General features: G+C 43.4%; 2 protein-coding genes across 2 annotated transcripts in view; one reads left to right on the forward strand and one right to left on the reverse strand.

Moving 5' to 3' along the window:
• The window catches only part of RIN2 (Ras and Rab interactor 2), a 161,422-nt gene that overhangs the window by 20,630 nt on the left and 114,781 nt on the right, over positions 1 to 26,011 (forward strand). The window lies entirely within an intron of this gene.
• On the reverse strand, positions 1,004 to 25,783 carry LOC134366558 (large ribosomal subunit protein uL15-like). The gene is made up of 3 exons (XM_063083282.1): positions 25,367 to 25,783; positions 1,223 to 1,294; positions 1,004 to 1,051 (listed from the first exon to the last, which is right to left on the reverse strand). Exons 1-3 carry the CDS (start codon positions 25,781 to 25,783, stop codon positions 1,004 to 1,006), a joined length of 537 nt encoding a protein of 178 aa, XP_062939352.1.

Consider the following 26,011-nt stretch of genomic DNA (forward strand, 5'->3'; position numbering starts at 1 on the left):
GTTCTATGTGTAAGACACCCCTTTCCTGGGCTTTAGTCTTCTTGATATTATTAACATGGATCTATCACACTATTTGGGATTCACCTGTGCCTCTGGAATCCTTCCCCGTATTCTTGTCCTTTCTAGCTATGAGTTTATTGCAAAGTTGTCTGTGTAAACGCATTAGCTTATTGTATTACTTCTCCCTCTTGGCTATTTACGTCATTATGTCTGTGGTGTCAAAACCCCATTTTCAAGAACTTGCCCTTCTGTTTGATGGGAAGGAGGACACTTTTATAGACTCCAACTCACCTTTAAATGTTTTGAAGTCTCTGCTCATAAAGCATGACATTCTTAGTCCGACCGGGGTTCCCACTCCCCGCTGTCATGAGCTGAAGGACAGTGTGAGAAGTCGTCTCTCAGGCCACCACTTCCACCTCCCAATCAGCTCCTGTCAGTCAGGGGTGAGAACAGCATTTCCTCCCACCGCTGTCTCAGCCTCCGTGGGCTGGATCTGCCCACACATTAGGTCAAGCGTGTGTCAAATACAGTTTTTGTCACAGTGATACTATGAGAATGTGTGAGGACAGTCGAATCCCATTCTCAGTTCTCTCATTTATCTTTCTGTCTGATTTCTGTGGCAGGAGTGAATCCCTCACTCCCCACGCTGGTGGCTGTGGTGTCCTGTCACTTTGGTAGCACTTTTGTATTTTTCTCCACTCATCTCCATTATTTTCCAACATGAAACTGGTATATCCATGTACAGATTTATTTGTCCTTGACTAACAGAGACAGCCTACTGCCTTCCAAAGGAAGGAAAAATAACAGAACATGACAGAGTATGCCTTCGCTTTGTCATGTTCTAATCAAGAGCCCCCTTCCTTGTGGTCTCACTGACTCCTGAGGTTTTGCCGCACTGATCACTTCCTCCACCATCTTTAGATCCACTTTTGCCTTTCCCTGACTCTGCTCTGTGTGGTCACGGGGTCTGCCCAACCAACTACGTTGTCCCAGGTGCCCTGGGCTAACTGGCTTCCTGCTGGGTGTGGCCGATGTGAAGCCGTGGTGGATACTGTGGGAGGAAGGAAGAGCAAAGCCAGGGGAATTCACCAACCCTGGTGTATTAATGGTTCACATTTGTGCCTCAGCAACAGTATAGATGACCTGGGATCACCACCAGAGGATAGTGTCATCTGGAAATGGTATACCTGTGAATGCTGAGAGGCTATGGTGAGAGGCTCACGGAGGTCATGATTATCTGGTTCTTGAAGAGGCCATAGGCGTTTTCCTGGCAGGTATAGTCAAGAGGGACATGCTAGGAAAGGGAAAAGTAGATAAACACTTATGGAAACCCAAAGCTGTAGGGTGTGCTTGCAAATTGGGATTAATTTATTAGATAGTAGAAAAGGAGGCATGATAGAGGATGTAACCAGAAAAAAAAAAATAGGTTGGGTCCAGTATACAAAGGGCTCTCTGTAATAACCCCATTAAGGACGTTGTACTCTATCCTACAGGTTAATTTACTGGAGCTCTAGAGTTCTATAGTGAGGAGGGGTGGGAAGACCAAGCTATATCAGAACAACTCCATTTATAGTCTACTTTGTATACTGGGCTTCCACAGAATACAGTGTTTGATGGAAGTGTGCTGTTGTTTAAAAAGTTCAAAATCCACCATTGTGGGTGATAGGAAATGCATTGGTCAGGGTGGTGACAGGAAGTGCGTTGGTCAGGTGATAGGAAATGCATTGGTCAGCATGATGGGAGCGAATGCATTGGTCAAGGCGATGACAGGAAATGCATTGGTCAGCATGATGGGAGGAAATGCATTGGTCAAGGCGATGACAGGAAATGCATAGGTCAGGGTGATGGTAGGAAATGCATTGGTCAGGGTGATGACAGGAAATGCATTGGTCAGGGTAATAGTAGGAAATGCATTGGTGAGGTATTTTAGATGCATACAACTGAATTGCCTCTAGCTGGTATAGGCAAGGAGGGATACTGAGGCACAGACTTTCCAGAATCATGGGATGGACCAGGAAGTGGGCTTCATGCTGAGCTTCCCAAGTGCCTCCCAGAATGGCACAACAGAACCAGCCCACCAGTAGGTTGTCTGCTGCAGCCAGGTCAGGAAGCTGCTGGATCAGGAGATCCCCTTCCCAGCTGCTGCTCAGAACCACACCAGCTCTGCCATGGCCACTGACTGCAAAATGATGCCCTGACCCCACCTCTTTCCTTGCATTACTCAGTTGTCAACAAAGCCTTGCATGAGCCCATCTCGTCAGCAGAGCCTAAGTCACAGGACCACGCCCCACAGAAAGGAGACCAGGAAGTGAGGCTTTTGTTGTTTTACTTTTGCATTCTACAGTGGAAAGAGAGGAATTATCCTGCACTACACTATTGCAGAGTGCGAAATATGGCCAAAAGAGTTGGGGCATACACAAATAACAGGTGTCCACCTCAGGAAGATATATATATTTTTCAAAGAAGGAAGTATAGGATGAAATTTGCATTTTTAAATATCATTTTGATGAGACCATTTGATTTTTTAGCCAAGGCCAGTCCTAATGACTGTGTATGAGGTCATGAGACCCCTGTTTTCTTTAGCTAGCTTTGCATTTTATTTTAGCATGTTCTCTGAATCCAAGTTAGAAGGTCGTTAACTCTCATGCCAAGTCTCAAGTCATTTTTTGCTTATATGGCATGGCCTTGGAATCCTTTCTTGGCCTGTTTTTTATGTGTCATTCTTGGGCAGTTTGGTAAAGACCACCCACCACCTAAAAGTAGAGTCCTCCTGCTACATGAGAAATACCCTAATAACATAACAATCAGCTATAAGTCTCAGCCCTTTGCAATGTTATTTCTCAGGGTGCATAACATACAAGCAAATGTTTATCACAGCCTACTCTGGGCCAATAATTCAGTTTTCAGGACCCTGGATGTGGTTTGGCCAGAATTTCCTTTTGCTGTGGAATAAAGCACATGCAATTGCCATGTTACTAAAACGTGTGAAGTATTGTTAATATGTGGTAACTGTGATGTGCCACCAGATCCCCTTTTAAGGAAGGACTTGTTGCCTGGATGCTGGAAGTGCTGACCTCAGGCAGCCTTCACTGTAGACTCTTCAGAGATGCCTCAACTGCAAAGAGCTGCCTAGTCCAAGGATGTGGCCATTCCCAGGGACACCCACATCCAGTGACTGATGGTGGTGGCGGTACCAGAGCTTGGCCATCTCAGCCACCTCAGGACACCTCCAGAGCTGCCTGAGGGTTTGGCTGAGCCTGCACCTATCTCATTGTTGCTTTGTGTTGCTCCTTTTGTTGCTTTGCATTGCTTTGCCCCCCATGGATTTGTCACCCCACTTCCCCTGGGTGACGGAGATGCAAAGGAATATTCAAAGCCCATCTCTTCCAAGCTGTGAGAAGCCCCAAAGAGGTTAACTTCCCTGGGACCCTCCAGTGAGAGGCAGCCCTTCCTTGGGAAATTAATGCCAAATTGGGGTTCTCCTACTGCATTTATTTTCCAGACCAGGAAGTTACAGGAAGAGAGCAAGGGTGGGGTTATAGTTTAACCATATAGGCTGGTAACTTTTAGTGAAACAAGACAGATGACATTCCAGTAAGGCTATCAACAAAAGCTTTGATCTTAACAAACATTCCTTCTTATAGCGATTTCTCAGTATCTTTACATAACAATCAGTAACTAGTCTGTCTTTGAGCCAGCAACCTGCTGTGCCACAATTCTTATCTTGCAACAGAGACTTATAGCCTGAGGAAAATTTCCTGTCCTTGCAAGGTCAATATTTGAAACTGCAAGGCTCTAGAAAACCAGGCCCTGTGAAGTACATATGCTTTATAGTATATTCCACACCTCATCTCCACTTCCGCACTGCCCACTCCCTCAGTTCCACAGGCACTGGTCTCATGGATGCTCCTTACTAAGCTTCCTGCACACTGAACTCTGTCTCCAAGTCTGCTTCTGGAGACCCAGCCTGTGATAGCATCTGTGAGAAACACACCAACAGATGCCCCGCATGCCACGTTCCAACCAGATGCTCCACCCCCCAAGGGCAGTAAATTCGCCTTAGGAATGTGCAGCTGCCGACTGCTCTCAACCAGGTAATATCTGGCATTGGTCCTCGGAAGTGTTTTCTTTCATTAAAAAACTCAGTGTAAACTTTTATATTAAAATGTTTAAAAACCTTTAAAAAATTGAACTCTAGTTAATGATGCACATGGTGAAGTTATTTAAGGGGAAGTATGGATGTCTGCAACTTTCTTTTGAAATGCACCACAAATAAGATGGATTGGTGGATGGGTAGAGAAATATGTGATAAAACAGATATTGTAAAATGTTAATGGTGGAATCTAGGTGGTGTGTGTAGGGGTGTTCACCGAAAAATTCTTTCAACTTTGCTCTGTTTGAAATTTTTATCATAAAATATTGGAAAAATAACAAGGTATGAAGGAAAGACAGACTAAGAACCTTCTGTGAACATATTTCAACGATCAGGTGAAGTCCATCTAGTACTCTGGATTATATCAGTGTAATTTTCCCTATATGTCGAATCATCATTTATTCAGCAAACATTTATTGAGCATATACTATGAGCTCATATATACAGTAAGTGTTCCAGGGTGGATAAAGAAATATAAGAGCTTTATTCTGCAAGTTTGTTATAATAGATACAACAAATGTATATAAGAAGTTAAACAATAACAGTTCATATCATATCATCCTAAACATAGACTTTTAAAAATGCATTTATTATTTCTACTATACAGATAAGGTTTCCAGCAATGAGTAATATTAATAACAGCAGCCAATTAGCAGAGCTTACATGTACTTGGAAATGTTCCAAGGGCCTCACATATTTTGATACATCTCATCCTTACACTTGTATGGCCGTGAGAATTCATTCATGAGGGCAGAGCCCTCATGGCCTAATCACCTCCAGAAGACCCCACCTCTTAATACTGTTGCATTGGGGATTAGGTTGCAACATGAATTTTGGAGGGACTCAAACTTTGAAACCATGGCAGCCTCTATGCCCCAGAGCCTGCTGAAATTATTCAAACTAACCCATTCTAAACCTGCTTACCCTGCCTTGCCTGTTCTTTCCTGTGGAAACCACAATACAGGCCCCTGTGCTCAGTTTCGCACTTATCATCTGCCTCCAGACAGACCCTGGTGCTTTTCTTTGTGGACCCCCATGGCATGTCATAGCCCCGGCTATTGGGATCTGTGAGTAACAATCTTTTCAATAGCAGTTGTTTCGTGGTTTGTTGGCCTTACCATACCTGAATAATAATAAAACCTATATTTTAAAAAAGCCAGCTAAGTATGAATGTCCCTTGGTGTTCAGGTTTTTTTTAGTTATTGTTTACAACTTCCTGAGCTCTTAAAATAGCAAGAATGCCAAGAATATTTTGCCCTCAAGTACTTGGTTTTCATGATTTCACATACACAGTGAAGAGAACAGAAGATGTCTGTGTAAAAGTAGCTGAGTGTAGCAGTGCTGTCGGGCCCCCCTAGGTGCCCGGGACTGGGCTGGTCCCCCACCCTTTTGGGAGTGTTGGCTGCTAACTGGCCCCTCTCCTAAGGAGATTCTCCGCCACAAGGGGGCAGCGGCAGCCAGTGGCTGACTAGCACAGGCCACAAAACAGCAGCCACTTTGCCTCTATGCAAGACTAGATCACTGGTGCAATTTGAACCCCAGAGCTCCCCCCAGGCTTAGGCTGAAGTTGGCCTCCTGCTGAAGTCATATTCTCCTGCCCCCTCCTCTGCTTCCCCCACTCCCCTTCTCCTGCGAGCTCTCCCTGATGAGTCCACTTGCACAGGGACCCCACCTCAGGCTCTGAGTGAGACCTGCAGTGGCCCTGGTTCTCCATGTATCCATCAGGTAAAATGTGGAGTGGCCTTGAGCTGGGGATCAGGGTGTCCCTCTTGTTGGACTAGTTATGGACCATTTAGTGAATCTCTCTAGTACTCTGACACCCACAGGTACAACCACTCAGCCAGACAACCTTCTGCTCCTGTGGTTCCCAGCTCCCCTCCTGCCTGTCCTACCCCCGAGAAAGTTGAGGAGCAATTCAGGAATATTGGTGTGAAGGGAGGTGTCCCATGGCTGACCCTGTCAGTTATATTTATTCTTCAGATTTCATAAATACACAGATTAGGAAAATAAAATCATCTTCTGCTTTTTAAAGTTGTGTAATAAATAATGTTGATCATTCTCTTTGAGACTTGACTCCAAACACAACCTGATAAGATTTCACAGACTAACTCTCACATTGCATTAATCATTTCCTTAATGTCTGCACTATTAATTGTGTAAATTATCCATAGCACATTACTTTGCTCTGTTAATATATATGTGGTGGTGGTGAAAGTGTGTATCTATATGTGTGTGCACGTGGAATACACACACACACACATGGGTACTTCAAAAAATTCATGGAAAAATAGAAGTAAAAGATAATATGAATCCCTCTTTGAGCTTTTTAAAGTACCATCTTGCTGTGGGTCAGATGTGTCTCCCAAAAGTTCGTGTATTGTAAACTTAATCTCTACTGTAACAGTCTTAAGAGGGTGAGAAATCCTCTGTAATAGTGTTGAGAGGTGAGGCCTTTAAGAGGTGATTAGATTGTGAGGACTGTGCTCTCGTGAATAGATTGACTCATTCATGGAGTAACGAGTGTGGCTCTGATGGCTTTGTAAGTGAAGCAGTGAGAAGTTTAGCTGTCTTGCTCAGGCATATGATATTCTGAGTTGCTGTAGAGAATCACCCCACCAAGAAAAAGGCCCTCACCAGATGTGTTTCCTGGACCTTAGACTTCCCAGCCTCCAAAACTGTAAGAAATAAATTTCATCTCTTTATAAATTACCCAGTTCCAGGTATTCTGTTATAAGCAACAAAAATGGACTAATACACCTTGTATCATCATTACTATTTGAAGCACTCATACATAAATGTTTTTATCTTCAACTTTCTTAAAATTTTTTGAGGGCAGAAAATATTGTTTAATCTTCAGTAACAGAAATTACATTACTTTAGAAAAGATCAGAAAAAAAGAAATTAAATAAATGTCCACTGAGTTATAAAGGAAATAAGCAGAATTTCATACTCTTTACATGAGGCAATTAAAAGTTTAGCATTTAGAATGCTATTCTGTAAGGTAGGTAAATCAGTATCTGAATATAAATAGTAAGGGTAAATGTACTTAAAAGAAAGCTAGAAGAGTCAGTTTGTCTAAAAGGCCATTCTCCCTTACAGACAGGCTTAAATTACCTTTCTCAGGGCTAAAAGCAAATATGAATGGGAAATTAAGGAGATGTTCAGAATTAGTTAATTTTTTTCAAGTACTTTACTTAGTGAACCAGGATAAGTAGAAAATCTGTCTTCTCTGTGAACTTGTTTAGGGTAGAAAAGGTACAAAGGAGAAGGTTCCAGCCAGAAAAAGAGAATGCATCCTGCCCCTCACAGCATGAGCGTAGGAAGGCAAGCCCCGTCCCAGCCCACCTCTCACTCTGTGCTCTGGGCACTGTGCTAGGAACCTGCCAGGCTGCCCTGGGTCCTCTGGGGCATGGTTGGCTGTCTGGTCGCCAGGGTGACCAGACAAGTCCCCCCATCCTGCACACCCAGAGGGAGACCCAAGATGTTCACCAAGGGGGGATAGGACAGATCATTGGTTAGAGCTTGGTAACTTCTGTTCCTGTGACATCATCCCGTGACGCCCCAGTAATTATGACGTCGAGCATAATAGACCCCATTTCTTCCAGGTAAATTCCTGTTTCAACTAATTTAAATTAGAGTCAAATTATAAGTGACTATTTCCTTGTTATGTGTCACTCCAAAACGAAATTAAGGATTTATCTTCAATTCCCACATCAGCAACTTAAAATTTAGAGCATGAAGAGATTTTTCATCCTCCTTACATATCACCAGCTTGTTCTTTAGAAAAACTGAACTAATGAGATTTAACTTGATTCCTCAGTTATGTGGCTTTTAATTAGAGTTACATTAAATCTCTATATTAAACTAAGAAGTATTTTCATTTTTTCTTTTTTGTGACCGGTAAGGGGAACACAACCCTTGGCCTGGTGTCACCTGCACCCGCGCCGCGCTCAGCCAGTGAGCACACCAGCCATCCCTATATAGGATCCGAACCTGCGGCAGGAGCGCTGCTGTGCTCCCAGCGCTACACTCTCCGGAGTGAGCCACGGGGTCTGCCCTTCACCAATAGTATTTCTAATCTACCAACTAGGAGACCATGATCTTTCTCTCTCCATTTATTTAAATCTTTCTTCATTTGTCCTATTAGGGTTATATAATTTTGAATGGCTCTTATGTTTATTGAAATACATAATTCTCATCTATTTAATTTTTGTAGCCATTATGACGGGGAAGATAATGAGTCAATTTTCGTATTTATAGGTAACATCCTGCACTTTGGCTGAACTTAACTATCCTTAAAGAAACTGTTGATTTTTGTCAAAGTTTAAAGTATATAATCACATCATTATAAAAAACAACAATATATTGAAGTGTTATCACTCTGTGATTAATAAATATTAATTTTAGAGGAATTGGAAGATAGTGCACGAACATCATCATTTATTGCATGTTATATGCGGTGACTTTCCGCAAAGCTTAATTTATATGATTCAGTGACTCTTCACAATGCTGCTATGAGATAAGCACTGTAATGATCTCCATTTTACAGATGTGGAAACTGAACCTCAGGGAAGTTAGGTAACACAGAACGTAAGACACACAGACACACAGACACACAGACACACAGACACACAGACAGACGCACAGACAGACGCACAGACACACACACACACACACACACACACACATGGGGTGAATTAAGAGTTTGGGTTTTAACCTAGCTCTGGCTGAGCCCAAAGCCTGTACATGTAATAGCAGCAAAATAGGAAATACTTGAGGATCAATTTAACTCAATAAACGCAAAGAACTATTCAAAGAAAGTGAAAATACCTCGGGAAAATAAAGGCTCTGAGAAATTAACAAAGGAGCATTATCTCTTTCCTAATCTTGCCTAATTTCATAAGTGAGAAACAGTCTCTCATTGTCAGTTTAATTTGCACTTTTATTACTAGGAAATTCCAACATTTTCAAATTAATCACATTCTATCCTGTGGTTTTTCATAGCTTTTTTTTTTTTTTTTTTTTTTCTGTCTATAACTTCTGCTGATTTCACCATTGGAATATCAGAATTTTTTATTGATCTGTATTAATTATAAACGAAGTATATTCTCTTTCATCAAATTTCTAGCAAATGTTAAACTATCCTTTTACTTGCTTATTAATGATCTTTCATAAGATTATTAATTGTGTATAATATATGCTGATGTACACATACCTTACTATTTTATGTAATTAAATTTATCGCTCTTTTCCTCTTCGATTATTTGTGTGTGTGCTGAGAATGATCTTTCCTATGCAGAGATGAGATAGATATATACTTGCATTTTTATCTAGTTTTATTATTTATTTACCTAACTCTACAATGTATCTGAAACATATTTTGAATGGAGGAAGTTAAGAAAAATAAAGCAAATTATTCAGCTGGTTAAAGCAGTCACCTCACAAAAATCAGGGCTTTTTTTTAAAAAAAAAATCAAAAGATCTTCAGAGGTTTTAGCTTCAAAATGAAAACACATCTTCTTTCATTGGGAGGCTACTTCCATCTTCTTTTAACATGAAGAAACTTCTGTTAGTTACGTTTGGACTTCTTTTTAAACAGATTTTGCAGTAAGTCAGTCTAAGATTAGATTTACCCTTAGTCTCACTACACTGCATAAGATGTTGTGAGCTGAGCCTGCATCTGCTTTGTGTCTTGAGGATGAGAGATATGCCTGGAGAAGTAGACTGGAAGCTGTGGGTAACTAATTTATTCCATCAAGTTTAACAGTGGCTTTGATTTTAATAAGATCATTACTTTTTTTTTTTACTTTTTAAAATTAAGATATGATCCACGCACCCTAAAATTCACCCTTTTAAAGCATACAATTCAATGGTTTTCAGTATATACACAAAGTTTCACAACGATCACCAATATCTAATTCCAGAACATTTCCATCTCCCACAAAAGAAACTCCATAACCATTGGCCCTCATCTCACTCCTCCTCTCCCAGCCACTGGCAACCACTAAATCCACTGTCTGTCTCTGGATTTCCCTATTCTGGACATGGTGTATGAGTGAAATCGTACAATAATACACAGCCTTTCGTATCTGTCTTTTCACTTAGCATTCAGTGTTCATCCATGTTGTAGCACGTATGAGGGCTTCACTCCTTTTTATAGCTAAGTGATATTTCACTGTATGGGTATATCGCATTATGTTTGTCCGTTCTCAGTTGATGGACATTTGCATTATTTCACTTTGGGGCTCTGATGAACAATGTTGCTATGGACATGGGGAAGGAATTTGATTTTAGCCACTCCCTTTCCCACTGGGACTTGTCCTAGCGTCTGGAGTTGCCTGGAGCCAGTCAGGTCGCTTTCCCTCATGGCTAGGGGAAATCACGCTCCCAAACGTGGAAAAATCTAAACCAGTGGCCTGGATGAGTCCACCGCAGACAGGTTCGGCACTGTTTGGATAACCCAGCAGGTTTTGGCACACTCATATTCCAGCATCTGTTTCTCCACTGTGGGATGTGATTCTGGGTGCAGGGCTGATGCTGGGGTGCCACTCCATACACTGGGGTGTTGGAGACCTCACCCAAGACTCCTCCTCCAGTCCCCATAACTCCACCCAGTGGCCTAACACCACAAGCCTGTCAGCTTGGAGGGCCTTCGAGGCCCTGGGATCATTTTAAATCCATCCATGAGTGGACCAACCTGTTTATTAACAGCAGGATTCTAGCAAGAACTGTTGGGTGGGATTGTTTCCTCAGTGGGTGCTCAACACCTCATTGACACGCCCTGCTATTTGATCTCATTGCCTGGTCTGCTGTAAACTCTGCCTAACAACCACGTGGTTTCATGGGAGGAACAAAAAAACCAGTGAGAAAGGCCCTGTGCACACGGTCCTTTTTGCTGCTATATAATTGCCTGAATACTTGTGAAGGAAATAAAGTAAAGGCAGCAGTGGGAGAGACCTCCTTTCTCAGGGGAGTGAGGTGGACTTCCTCTCATGCCTGATTAGAGCTTGCCACGGATTTCATGACCTACATCCCTCCCGTCATCCCAACCCACCGTGAAGTAGGCTGGGCAGGCCCATTGTCCACATTGTGCAGATGAAGAAATGGAAACTCTAGGAGGCTCAGTCACTCGCCCAAAGTCACAAAACCAGTTGAGCGATGGAGCCTGGCATGACTCCCAGCCCCCGGCCTAATGCTTTTCCTCTGCCAGTGGCTGCTCAGAGTCTGTGGGGTCATGAGAGGATTCCTCCCGAGGGATCTGGTTCAGCCCTCACCCCTGGCTCCTCTCTGAGCCTTTCTTCTTGCACCTCTGTCTCCCTGTGCACCTGCTCTCCCTACTTCTCCTGGTGTGCTGTGGCTGGCGGGGCCCTTGCCTTTCCCACTCATCCTTTACATGAGTCTTGTCTAAAATACGTGACTCTGAATTGCACAGGATATTTGAAATGTACAGTACTAACATGTTTAAAGTGAGAGGAGGCAGTGTCTTCAAATCAAAAGTGCTTCTGTGAGAGCTGCAAAGTCAAAGCCCACCCTCCCTACAGTCATAAAACCTTAGAGAGAAGGGAACTTCAAGATGAACTCTTTCTTAAAAATATACATGTATTTGAGGACAAATGCCTGAAATAAATACACCAAATGTTAGCAGCAATTACCTCAAGGTGGGTGTATTATAGGTGTTTTTGATTTTCTTCTTCAAGCTGTATTGTATGTGCTGCACAATGAGCATGTATTATTTCTGTACTTGAGGGAAAAAACCTAAAAACGATGCTGTCATTCAATAGCAGCAACTCCAACCACAAATTTTATAAACAAAGAAAAGGAAACTTGGGGAGAACATGCCTGGTCTGAGGTCACACATGGTTTACCAGTGGAACTGGCTGAGTCCAGGTCTCAGGGCTCCTGTCCTCACGGCTTTGCCCTGGCACCATGCCTTGGTTAGAGAGTGGCCAAGCTTACCTTTCTTACTGGGGCGGCAGTTTGGTGTTGTTTGTCTGCCCCTTGTAAGGGGCCTGAGTTTCCCTGAGGTGACAGTGAGCAGGCAATTTGGGGAGACACCAACTGAAGCAAAGAGATGCTCGTTCGTTTAGCTTTTTAATATTCAAACACACATCGTCATTCCCTTTCCACCAAGAGCCCTTCCCCACAGGTTGCAGGAAGGCTGTATAATTGTTGACACACGCCATCCACAGGCTCCTTTCAAGGCTAAGTCTCCAGGCCCCTTAGTCCAGCCAGAAAGTACTGCTGCTGATTAAGGAGTTGCCTTCACCTGCACTTGCACCTGGAATTGCTGGAAGAGCATCTTCTTCGAGGACGAGTGGTGAGTGATCGAGCCTCGGATCCTTTCAGTCCCACTCCCCAGGGCCCAGTAGAGCTTCTTCTGTGCAGGTGGCACGGGCTTCTCTCATGGGCACTCCATGGTGCTTGCAGCTGTCCATGGCAATTGATTGACAAATATGTTTTCTTTCTAGGAACTCACAGACTTAAAACCTTGTATATTGGCGAAGGTATTTTGTTGTTGAGAGTTGAAACGTAAGTCATACTTAAAGGCACTCCTGTCATCTCCAAATGAAACTTTCACGATGCTTGCCTCTTTTTCTCGGCCCCTCTACTCCCTAAAATACACATGTTCTTTAGGAGCATTTGATTTTATAAGCCATACTCAATCTTTTTTTTTTTTTTTGTCTTTTTCTTAACCGGCACTCAGCCAGTGAGTGCACCGGCCATTCCTATATAGGATCCGAACCCGCGGCGGGAGCGTCGCCGCGCTGCCAGCGCAGCACGCTACCGAGTGCGCCACGGGCTCGGCCCAAGCCATACTCAGTCTTTCATATGTACCAGGCGAGGACTTTTTCAAAAGGACTTTATTATGATTGTTTGGCTTGAACATGAGTTGGCTTTTGTTCTTTCAGTTCTATTGAAGTGAATTGAACCTATAACCTCACCTGGAGTTGGGAGTAACGAATGCAGCCCACCCCGTAGACTTTGCCAACATACAGAATAAAAAGGCCACCATTGAAATGACGATTTGAATCATAAAGGCAGAGTTTCCTCTTTCTCTGCCAGTAAGTGTTCGTATTTATTTTGGAAGTTGATCTATGTGTCCTCATTGTGAAGGGGCTCATCATATGATAAAGGGACTTTTTCACAGTCAAAAATCAGGGACAGGCAGTGGGAACCAACATGGAAAAGCAGGGAGCCGACTGGGAAGCACGTGGAGCTGCTGCTATTTAGGCAGGACGTCCCCCTGCCTCCTCCCTCTGGGGCCTGTCAGTTCCATAACAAGGTCTCTGTAACGTAGGTGCTGCATAGTTGAGAAGGGAACTGGGGAGAAGCGAGATGGGGTGGCATTAAGTGTTTGAGAAAGCTTTCTGGAGGGAGGTGGGGCTTGAGAAAGCTCTGGACTGGGCAAGGTTCAGAGAAGCAGAAAGGAATGGGAAAGAGAGAAATAAAGGCTAGTCCGAGGCTATTGAGGTACCTGTCAGAGGTGTATGGAGAAGTTTGGTGAAAAAGATAGGAGTAGTCTGGTATAGTTCTGGAAGGTCTGCCGTGGCCACCCTGGGCAATTTTAATGTTTAGTTCAGAGACGCTGCAACCTGGAAGAAAAGCTGAGCCTTTCCCTCAGCCCATTGTGTTTAGGTGGGCAGGGCTGCCTGTGAATGGGGCAAGGAGGTGCCAACTGAAGACCTCATGCCCACCCCCTTCAACCAGAGAAGCTCTGCCCTTCCCTGATGAACTTCCACCTAGGATTTCATTTGAAGAAAGGGATTCTGCTGCAAATCAAAAACGCTGGGAGCTGTCTGGTTAGCTCACTTGGTTAGACCATGGTGCCATTACACCAAGGTCATGGATTTGGATCCGCATACTGGCCAGTCACCCCCACCCAAAAAAAGTTGGAATTTACCAATCCAGTCTATCCACCCCATGTTAAATGCAGGAGAACTGAGGCTCAGAGGAACGAGGCAACTCATTTCCAGATTGTACAGCTGGTCAAAGACAGAGAGGTGTAACAACATCCCACCTTGTGTCTGGAGCAGTAATCTTTATACTACCCCACCCCACCAGCATGGCAGGAGACAGCGAACAATAGAATCACTTTCCTTGAGTTCCTTTTGAGAAGAACTAATCTTGTTAAAATTAGAAAATTACTTTGACAAAATAACTTTCGGTCCTCAAAAGTTTTCAGATTAAAGATGTTGACTTTAGAAAGAATACATTTTATGGTTCTATAAAACATGCAATGCGATGGCTCATGGACTATTAATAACTTTTAATACAACATGATTTAGGCGAATCAACAAGCTCAGAGTATGAATAGCTTCAGTGGGGATGCCAGAAGAATAAACTTAATTCCCTGATTGTGAATCATACTTAATCCTCAAGTGTGTCACAAACTCCAATGCTACCATAATTTAAGAGAGAATAACTCTAGAAATGATGTCGGTGGAGTATTTTTCCAGTTTGGCTGGTAAGATTGGAAACAGTTTGTAATTGCAAGCTTGTGCCATTGGGAGCTGCCTCATTAAACACTTCATTGCCTCAGATATTTGAAGGATAAAAAACATCCCTTTGCCTCTGAATCTGGAACCAACTATTATACCAAAATATAAGCTAAAAGATCAAAGCCCGTTAAGGTTTTAAATGAAGCCCCTGGAATATAAACCTGAAAAGTAATAGCTTTTACTTCTGCTAATATTTTTCCTATTGCCAACAGCATGTAACTGTACAGCTTTCAACATTAGCCTATCATAAGTCATATAAGTTATCTTGGGGTCTCAAAAAAGTATGCCTACTACAGAAGGTACGAGCTCGAAAACCAGGTAGTCAGGTAAACAGGTGCATGACTGGTTTGTGACAGCTGGGAATGGTGGGGATTGTGGCTAACTAGAGAGCATCTTCCCCCTCTGGTGGACGGGCACCAGCTGTGTCATCTTTCTAACAGTTGTCACACAGGAATATAGGACCTGTGTTATCGGCCCTTCTAATTTTTCAAAAGATGCCAGAAATCCAGATTTGCAAGTGGTATCTCTTAATTTTTAAACACTGGCAACTATCCAGTTTTTCTTTGTTTTTATTCATAACATTGAGCAGGACAAAATTAAGGTTGTGTTTTGCCCTGCAGTCATCATTTGGTTTGTTGCTGAATACAATAACGGCACCGCTTAATTGCTAAAGATACTCTTAAGGGATGCTTATCAGTTCCTCTTTTTCTCTCCATTATTCGGCCTTTGTTTGCAGCTTTAAGCATTATTTTTCCCTTAACAAAAATCCAAAGGGTTCTGATGCTCCGCATGGACTCATTCCACCCCCACTCATAAAGCTGTGAGTTTAGGCCATTCTTCCACTCTCTTTGTCCTTGGGATATGTTACAACTAAGAATTGTAGGATTTCTAAGTGTGGTTTTTGAATCCACACTTTAAGGAACCAGGGAAGCCTGTGCATAAACTCAAATGCAGTTTAAGGTGCAGGGGTGTGTGTGTGGGGGGGTGCTCCAGTTGGCAGTGGGATGAGTAGAGGGTGGAGGTGCTGGAGCTCCAGCCTCAGAGGCCCAGAGGGGGATCTAGAACTGTGCTGTCCAATGCAGTGGCCCCTGGCCACGTGGAACTGCTGAGCACTTGGAGTGCGGCTAGAGTGAACCGATGTGCTGTCAGTGTAAAATACACACCAGATATGGAAAAAGGATAGAACAGAGATAAAATATCTCATTCTTAATATTGAGTGCATGTTGAAAAGATATTTTAGATATATTGGGTAAATAAAATATATTGTTGAAATTAATTTGACCTGTTTATTTTTACTTTCTAATCTGGTTAGTAGAAAATTTGAAATTACATCTGTGACTTGAATTATATTCTACTGATCATTGCTGCCCTAGAACAGGGGACCGCAAACTCCGTTAGGCTCTGCAGTTCATTTGGTCTTTGTGCGACCACTCACTCCACCTTCCTAGTGCAAAAGCAGCCACAGACAAGATGTAAATAAATGGGCATGGCTGTGTTCCAATAAAACTTTATTTACAAAAACAGACTGGCTAGATTGGCTGACTCCTGCTTAATGAGAAGATAAAAGCCAACAGCAAGCAGGGGACAAGCAAACTTCTGAGGGGGCTGGTGGCATTCTGTTTCTTGATCTGGATGCTAGTTAAGTGGGTAGGTATGCTAACTTTTTGAAAATTCATCAAGCATATCACAAGAGGTCTTCAAAAAGTTCATGGAAAGATTCATTATTATCTTTTAATTCTATTTTTCTGTAAACTTTTTGAAGTACCCTTATACATTGTATTTCATAAAAAGTTGACTTAAAAAGGACCAGAGATGTGCATCTCCTCTTGTCAATTGGTGACAATCCTCTTTCCATTTTAAGAGTGAAATCGTTTTTCCAGTTCTCTAACAGCAGTCAACCATTTAGTTGTCCAAAGTCACTTGGCTTTTCCCCAAGTCTCTGTAGCTCCCGTCTTACCATACATCCATTCTGTGCAAAAGTCACTACCTTTGAAGAATTGTACTGGGACAAAATTCAAGCTATTGATCATTCAGGGAGTTACAAGGAGATAGAATTTACTGGCTCTCAAAAGGATAAACTGTATTAAAGCTGCATATGCTTAAGCCATCAGATTTTGCCAATTTAAGAAAGAAAAAAAATCCGGTTCCTGATGAGCTCATTGTGTCTGCAGATTGAGTAAATGGGTTTTAATATTTTGCCATCTGAATATAGACAGAAGAATGTGACTTTTCCTTCTGGATCTCGATGCTGACCAACTGTCAAGGAACTTGATCATGGCTGCTCAGATCACACGAGAAAGACTGGAGACCGGGGCTGAAGGTCAGAGGACAGGAACTCATGAGAACAGGCTCCCGAAATCGGGGCATGCGAACTCCAGACCCAGCTGCGTCCTGGTGGCCGAGAGAACGTCCTTCCACCCCAACTCTTTGGTGCAGCTCGGCATCGAAACTGCAGAGAGGGAGCTTCCAGAAGTGGAAACATTTTTAAATCAGTCTTTTAACTTTCTGCCTGTGGATACAGCTGCGTTGACACAAAGCCACGTTTGAGGCATGATGTCTCGGAAGCCTGGCACCACGGAGTGTTTTTCTACTGGGACCCATAATTGCTGGCTTTTAAGAGGGGTCCTGTGTTCAGTTTTATCAATGTGGTGCTTGAACGGGACTTTCAGCTGACCTCCAAAAGGAAATAGTTTTAAAAGGAAGAATTTTAAGTCTGCCAAGAGCCAGATAATGGCACAGCACAGAGAAAAGCCAGGGTTTTGTGGTTTTTATATGAAAATACAAGTCTCTTAATGCCCCAGAACAGCAGCCTACAGAAAATGCGAAGTTTAATACATGAGGCTAAAAGAAGGAGTTTTAAAGATCGAAAATTTCCCTCTTTGTTCCTTGCGATTTCCTTTCTCCTGAGCCTTCTCCTATGTCTATTTTTGCTGTTACACAAGTGACTGTTCTCAGTAAAGTAAATTTCAAAGAACTCTGCAAATGTCCACACTGGGCTCCAGGCTTCATGCCCGAGGAGCTTTCAGCCTGGACGCTCTGCAAAAATGTGTCTTGAGGACAAAGGCCATTAACATTTGGTTAACCCAGTATCATAAATTACTTTCCCCACAAACTACCAGTGAGAGAGACCCCCCTCCATGGCTTTTTCTGAGCTGTGTCTTGCAGTTTTTAACCCCATCTGCACTTCCAACCTTCTGCCCCACTCGGAATCAGATGGGAGCCCTGTGAGGAAGTGGCGGGGGCTGATCAGCTGTCCCACACAGTCAGGCCCTGACTCAGTGAAGGCTGTAGTTTCTCCTGAGAGCGATTGCTTGTGAGGAGAAATGCTGCCTATCCCATCACTGGTGCGGACACTGGCTGGATCCAAGACAAGGGATTAAGCAGACTGCAGAGCGGTTCACAGAGAATGTAACCCACAGTTCCCCAGACCAGCTGGCTGCCACTGTCATCTCACCTTCTGTTTGTAGCAGCCACATTGACAGGTGGGACTGTGAAGAACAGTATAGGCTGCTAACAGAGGTTTGGAGAACCCCAAGTTCAGCTGAAACACCACCCTCACTTTCATCGTTTGACATACGCCCCTGGTGCAGTGTATTTAGTTGTAAAACAAGTTCCAAGGGGGTGCATTTTGGGGTTAGAAATGGCTGCCAGAAGGGAGTTTGCCTGAACTGCAATCTGACTCTTATCTCCAGGGTTGCTGGGAACCAGGGTGACAGAGAGGCCAGTGGAGCTGGGGGACAAAGAGAACACCTTGGGGCAGGTGAGATGAGAGTGGGGAAGAGTCCTAGATGGTGTGGATGGGACACTGGGCCAAAGAGGATCCAGTCCAAGAGAGAGGAAGGATTTGCAGTTTTTGGAGTTCTGGACACAGGTGAAGCTTGGAGATGGTATACGTGAAGGGGATTAGAAAAAGTTTCCAGCCACTGGGGAGGCCTACCCAGGTGCTGGAGATGCTGAGGAACAAAGAGCCCTGGGCTCCCAAGAGTTCCGGGGTGGGGTGACTGCATGTGGTTGGTGGGTGCTGTGGCCACCGCGTTAAGGCTGGCTGGGAGGATGTGTAGGTTACGTATCATCTCAGTAATGCTGCTTAACAAAGCACCCCCAAATGCAGAGGTGTACAACAGCCAGCGTGTCTTCCTCACTGTCACATCTGCAGGTCAGCTGGGCCTAACTGAGCTCAGCTGGGCTTGGCTCCAAGTCATGGCTTGGTCCAGGTCTGCTCCATGTGCCCCTCGTCCTCCCTGGCAGGTGTTCTCAGGGCCACGGCAGGTCACTAGAGCACAAACCCAACTGCAGAAGTGCTCTCCTTGCCAATGAGCACGTCATTTATTCTTTTGGCCAGAGCAGCTCACACAACCAAGCCCCACATCAGGGGGACAGGGAATACACTCTGTCTCATTGGAGGGAACTGCAGAGCCACGTGCAGAGGGTGTGGGTGAAGAGAGGGGTGAAGAATTGGACTTGGGTGACATGACCAAGCTGATTTTTATCAGAATCTCTAGGTAGTGATCATGGCTCAGGATGGACTCCCATTAACTAAACTCTTGCAATTGGTGTATAAACCAGAATGCCACTTAATTGATTTGCAGAAAGATACCTAAATATGTTGTGGGCTAGAGAGCTCCTGTCACCCACTCAGTGTATTTTTTTAGTGTAGAAAATTTACATAGAACATCAAATCATAATTCAAACTTTGCTTATGAACATAGAGGTAGAGCAGGAAGCATTGGCTGGATGATTCTAAAGGCTTGAATTATCCAGCGCTGGTTGCCTGAGGCCTTTGTCGTCTGACAGTTAAAATGTCTGCCAAAGGGGTAGTGGGCAGGCTGCCCTGTTCAGGTAGAGACAATGCTAAAATAATTATTTTGCATTTTCTAACTTCCTCTCTAATCATTCTTAATCTACATTCTTCCTTTCCATATAAGGTAACTGTACTAGTCTGTTTTCTGTCTCTTATAACAGAATACCTGAAACTGGGTAATTTATAAAGAAATAAAATTTATTTTTTACATTTTTGGAGGCTGGGAAGTCCACAGTGCAGGGAACACATCTGTTGAGGGCCTTCTACAGCGACACAGGTTGTCACATGGCGAGAATGGGCTGAGCAAGAGAGCTAACCTGCTCACTTGCTGTCCTAATAAAGCCATCAGAACCACACCCATGACCACCCATTAAACCATCAGCTGATTACTCCATGAATGAACCAATCCATTCCCTAGGGCATAGTCCTCACTAATCACCTCTTAAAGACCCCAGCTTTAAACTACCATAATAGGATTTCCCACCCTCTTAACACTGTTACAGTGGGGATTAAGTTTCCAACACATGAACCTGTGGGGGACACATTCAACCCATAACAGTAACATAGATTTAAAGATGCTAATGAAATTATTCTTCTATGAGTACAAGCTGATCACCATATTGGGAATTAAGGTGTTTGCAAGATTCCACAGCCACCCAGCTGCTGAGGGCTATTGCTTAAAATAAAGTGCTTTTCATATTCATTAACATCTCTGGCGTTGGGTATTACGCCTGATGGCATCTCACATTCCCTGTTGGCCACGTGGTCATGAAGTGGTGGTCATTCCTTATGCGTGTGCAAACTTGCTTGATATTCTTGGGGGCCTGACTGGCCAACTGTAGCCTGGATGTTTCAGTCAACAAACCATTTAAGGACCTTTGAGGAAGGGATATGAGTCTAGGTTGTTTGAAAGCTTTCCATGGACCTCTTCTATAAGATCAAAAAAACTCCAACATCAGACTTGCAAAACTGATGCCAGAGGCTTGGGAGAAAATCCTGGAAACAATGATGGAGATCTTTAGAGATGCTGCATCACCATTGCCTTTGAAAGATCAGACTGTATAGGAGGGAGTTTTAGGAGTATCTTAATTCATTAATGCTGCTTTTATTTTCCTTTTAATGTTTGCAGAAAAATGATATATGATAGCATCTATGTCTACATAAGCCTTTAGGGTTTAAGAGTTCTTTTAGTAAGATTAAAATAAATTCTAAGGGATAAGAAAATAAATTCTAAGGGATTGCTGTGGTTTAAAATTGGCAATATTTGTCTCACTAGGTGGTTTGTAAAATAACGATGCTCCTTACTATTGATGATTTAGGTGCTATTAAATTTAGTATTTCTCCACTGGAACATCCCAGTGATTAATCATCAGAAATGGAACTAGACTCATGAAGAGGGTGACCTTGGATGTGAAGAGATTCCAGACCTTGCAGCGTGGCTAGTAATGAAAAACAGGAAGGGTCCACTTTTTGTATGGCTTTTTAAAGCCTTTGTGCATACTGGAATATCTTAGTTGCTCTCCTTCCTCATTTTTAAAAATCTTATTTTTATTGAGGTATGATTTGTGTATAGCAAAGTGCCAAGTCTTATGTGTACAGCTCAATGAGCTTTATGTATACATCCATGAAACCACCACCCATATCAAGGTCTAGAACATTTTCACCCCCAGGTAGTTTCCTGTACCCTTCCTGGTCAATACCTCCTTTAAACAAGGATAGCCACTATTCTGATATCTTTCACCACTATTAGTTTTGCCTGTTATTGATCTCCATATAAATGGGACCAAAATATATATACCTTTGTGACTGTCTCCTTTTGCTCAACATCATGTTTTTGAGATTTAGCCATGATGCTACATAAATCAGTAAATGCTTCCCTTTTATTCCTGGGTACTGACCCATCATATAAATGTACCATAATTTATTTACCTATTTTCATGTTGATGGCTATTTAAGTTGTTTCTAGGTTGGGCTATTATGAATAAAGCCATTATGAACGTTTTTATACATATGTCTTTTGGTAAATGTATGCATTCATTTATCCTGGATGCATGACAGCAAGTGGAATTGCTGGGTTATAGAGTAAACATAGATATTAGTAGATAATTCCAGTTTTCCAAAGTGGTTGGACCAATTTTTTTTTTCCTACTGGAAGTGTATGAGAATTCCAGTTGCTTCACGTCCTTGCCAACACTTAGTATAGTCAGTCTTTTAAGTTATACTCAGTCATGTGGGTGCATAGGGCTGTCTCATTGTGGGTTTTTTTTTTGGGGGGGGAGTTTTTTTTTTTTTAAAAAAGATGACCAGTGTTGTCAGCACCACACTCACCCAGTGAGCAACCGGCCATCGGTATATGGGATCCGAACCCGTGGCCTTGGTGTTATCAGCACCACACTCTCCCGAGTGAGCCATGGGCCGGCCCTCATTGTGGTTTTAATTTGGATTTTCCTTATGAGTAATTGTGTGTAATGCTTTAATATGCTGTATGTTTGGATATTCTCTGTAATGAAGGTTCCATTCACATCTTTTGATTTTTTAAAAAATTTGTTTTGTCTTTTTCTTATTCATTTCCAGGGATCTTTATATATTCTGGCTATAGTCTTTGTCAGATACATATATTTGTAACATCTCCTGTTCTATGTTCATTCACTTTTTAATAATATGTTTTGTTGAACAAAAGCTTTTTATTTTCATGAGGTCCAATTTATCCTTTTATTATGGTTTATCTTAAAAAAATTTTTTTAGGGCCGAGCCCGTGGCGCACCCGGGAGAGTGTGGCACTGGGAGCGCAGCGACGCTCCCGCCGCGGGTTCGGATCCTATATAGGAATGGCCAGTGGTCACGAAAAAAAAAGACAAAAAAAAAAAAATGCATTCTAGGTAATAAAGAGCAGAACTGGCACTGTTTTTAAAAAAAAAAAAAAATTTTTTTTATTGAGATGGTTGGTGCTTTTTATGTCCTGTGTAGTAGATCTTAGCCTGCCCCTCATTTTCCTGAGGGGAAATCTCATTACCCCTGTTTCTCTTGCCAGTTCAACTGCCTGCTGAAGTCAGTGTATTTGGGGAGAGTGGAAATCAGCTTAGGCTAAATCTGGGAGAAGCAGGAAGTATTATAGGGTTAAATTAGGAAGGTGAGGTCAGCAAATTTGCAGAATAGATCAAAGCAGGAAGAGACCCAATGCTGCTAGATTATTTTTGGTCCAAGGGACCTGAAAGGAAAGATGTATTCTAGAGGCTTTGTGGTTGGGTGACCGATAACTAACGGCATTGCTGTCCAGCCCACATATCTGCATTCTGTCTCCTAGAGTGTTTTGAGAGGCTTGTCAGATTCCTTTATGAAATCAAACTCTTCCGTGTTTATTTTCCCTAATATGTTGCCTAGAAACATTAAAAAGTCAATGAAGTTCATGTTTTAGGGACATCATGCTAATGTCTAGTGGCCATCATTTTTCTTCTAAGTGCTCAGAAACCATCATCTTAATAATCCTCTCTTGACCATAACCAGGAAACAAAACCTTCATTTGGAATAACATGTACCCATCCCTAATCCTCTGAATCCTCCCCCACTCTCCATAAGATTTCCCAAAACAGATCAATGTCAATAATTCCATGATCTCCTCTGTTTTCCCACAGTCCAGGGTAAATGTTTGGGTCTGCTTTACATAATGAGACCCTTGCAGGGCCTAGACCGAACTGCCCCAGCAGTGGGGACCAGGGCCCAATGGGAGCTGGCAGGAAGCACAGGACATGCAGGGAGAAGGCAGGACGGCTGTCCTCCATGGTGGACAGAAGCATTGTCTTAAAGTGGATTTAGGTCAGATAGCAGCAGTGGAGTTGAGACCCCGGGGCTCAGGAGGTGGGCTCTGAAGGCCGTGGGGCTATGGGGCTTTCCTGGGAAGGCAGAGAAGCTCTGCAGTGAGAACATACTTCCATGCCAGCCCATCACAGGAGTTTCATCCTTCGAATGTCTGAACAACAGGAACGAAGTGAAGGCTCCTAAGAGGCAGCAATCTGCAGGAACAAGACAGGGAGCAGCAGCCCCACTTCCAGGGGTGGGCTGGACGAGGCTGCAGAGATGCCCTTGAGCTTCAACCCTCAGGGCTGGGCAGATGCACGTGGAGCAGTAGAAAGAGAGGGCTCTTGGAAGCCACGAGTACCTGGTTCTAATCCTGGCTCTACTGCTTATTAATTGTATCACATTAGGCAAGATGGTGCCCTCATCCTAAGATTGACAAGAGGGTCAAATGGGATAATATGTATAAAATGCCAATGTTCCCATTTCTTTGGCTCCTCCTTCCTGTTGCTGTACCCAACAGATAGATTTTAGTCCTTATCTTTCTTGCCCACTTCTCAGCAATGGCTCCGTGGAACTGTCACAGTGTCTTAAAATAAAACTTTCACTTGGCTTCCATGTAGATCCCATCTTCCTTGACAACAGCTGCCATCGATATGCTGAAAACTCCCACATTTGTATCTGCAGCACACATCTCTTTGTTAAGAGCCAGATGCGTTGATGTACCTGCCTCCTGAGCTTTCCACATGGATATCCCACTGACAACTCAGACTCAATTCCAACACTCAACTCATTATCTTTTCCCTTAATCATCCCCTTTTTTACCTGTATTCTCTATCCTGAGAGCCCAGTCATCAAGCCCAAAACTTGGGAGTCATGGATTCAAGTGCAAGTGGTTTTATTTGCGAGGTAATCCCAGAAGCACCAGTAGGGGATCAGGGAAGGGAAGGAAGCCAGTATAGGATATGTTTATCAAGCCTGGTACCACTGTGGATAACTGGAACTTAATCTCCCTGAAGAACTCTGAGATGCTGTGTGGAGCACAAGCTTCAGAGACACTCATCCCAAGGGGTAAAGGAGCCGGATATTATTCACCAACTTCTGTCAGTCATTGGCTGGCACTTCTGGCTGCCATTAATGTGGTAGCATTGAGTCTCACCAACCAGAGAAAACCCTCAGGCAAAGTGACACAGGTGATGACAGGTGGAAGTCAGAAATGGGGCACTTGACTGGTGTCCAAGGAAGAGAGCCTCTCTCTGGACTGCCCCTTTCCTTGGGTCATTTGTACCTAATTTTCAGGTTGCATGGTTATCTGCTTCTCTGGGAACCTTCTGTCGCTGTTGCATGCTCACCCTCCTTGGAGTCTGTATGCAGGCATCCCTCTCTTTTAGCACTGATGACCTGGCATTTTAGTGGTTTCTTTGTTTAATCATGGCCCTCACTAGACTATGCATCTTGAGAACAGAAACCAAATCTTAATTCATCTTCATATCCTCATAGTTGAGTGCGTGAGTGAGTGAATGAACAGGCCATATCGGGGGCATCACAGCATGTACACTCCTGCAGCACTGTCCAGACAAGGGAGGCAGGCAGCATAGTGCGGTCAGGGCTAAGCACACCTTTCTTTCACTATTGCAGACCCTGAGATAACATTTCATCTCTTCCAAGCCAGCAGCCAGTCTTTCCTTGTTATGTTCAGGGTTAACAGTTTACCTGTCTTTATCTGTCTTCTGTGGTAAAACATGGTCAGCAGAGTATATCACGAAGTTGTCAAATGTCCTCCTTTGAGCAGACTGAGTCCCCCAGCAGAGGTCATGCTGGTCCCTCTTCCCTTCTCGATCTTTCCACCCCCTAAACTCCTATTCATTCTTTAAAGCTCATCTCAAATGTTCCTTTTTACAGCCTTACCTGACCTTCTGACCTCTGGAGAAAATCGATTTCTCTCTCATCTACACTTCACTCTCATTCGCAGCCTTTATCACACAGGCTATTCTGCCATAGCTCTTCCCCTTGAAGAAGATACTTTTTTTTTTTTTTTTTTTTTGCCATTTGTTAGCATTTAATGAACCTCCCTCCATGTAGCTTCAAGCAACCAGGACACAGCCCCCCCAGCCCCCATACACACCGCTTAATCTTCTCCTCAGCTCTTCTGCTGAAGAATTTGGCCTTCACAATGACAGGCTGCTTTGTGAGCTTTTCCTTCCCTGGAACTTTGCAGTAGCCCAATTGCACCACATCAATGATAGGAGCTACTCCAGTCTTATTTTTAGCAGCATTTACCCATGTCTGTTCACTGACCAAGGTCCACAATTTATCAGGGCTGACAACTGGGCAGAAACTCTGGTTCCTCTTTTGGTAATGCCTCATACCAACTTCCCCAAAGTAACCTGGATGATATTTGTTGAAGTTGATGCCATGATGATGCATGCCACCAGCATTACCCTGGCCTTCCAGATGCTTCCAGTGCTTGCTGATACAGCCGTGGCCGTGGCTCATGTGGCCCTTTAGGTTCCGGGTCTTCCTCAGTCTGGATGGCATGGCAGCAGCCAAGACAAAAGAGCTTGAAGAAGATTCTTTACTTGACCAAACTTGTGAAGGTTAATTCTACATGTCAACTTGGTTAGATGAAGGAATGCTGAGAAACCTGGTAAAGCTATCTTTTTAGGTGTGTCCGTGAGGGTGTCTCCAGCAGACATCGGTATGAGAGTCTGAGTGGCCTGGGTGGGAAAGACCCACCCATCCTCCATGTGAGTGGGAACCATCCAA

Source organism: Cynocephalus volans, chromosome 1, assembly GCF_027409185.1.
Source record: "Cynocephalus volans isolate mCynVol1 chromosome 1, mCynVol1.pri, whole genome shotgun sequence".
In the NCBI taxonomy this organism is placed as follows: domain Eukaryota; kingdom Metazoa; phylum Chordata; class Mammalia; order Dermoptera; family Cynocephalidae; genus Cynocephalus; species Cynocephalus volans.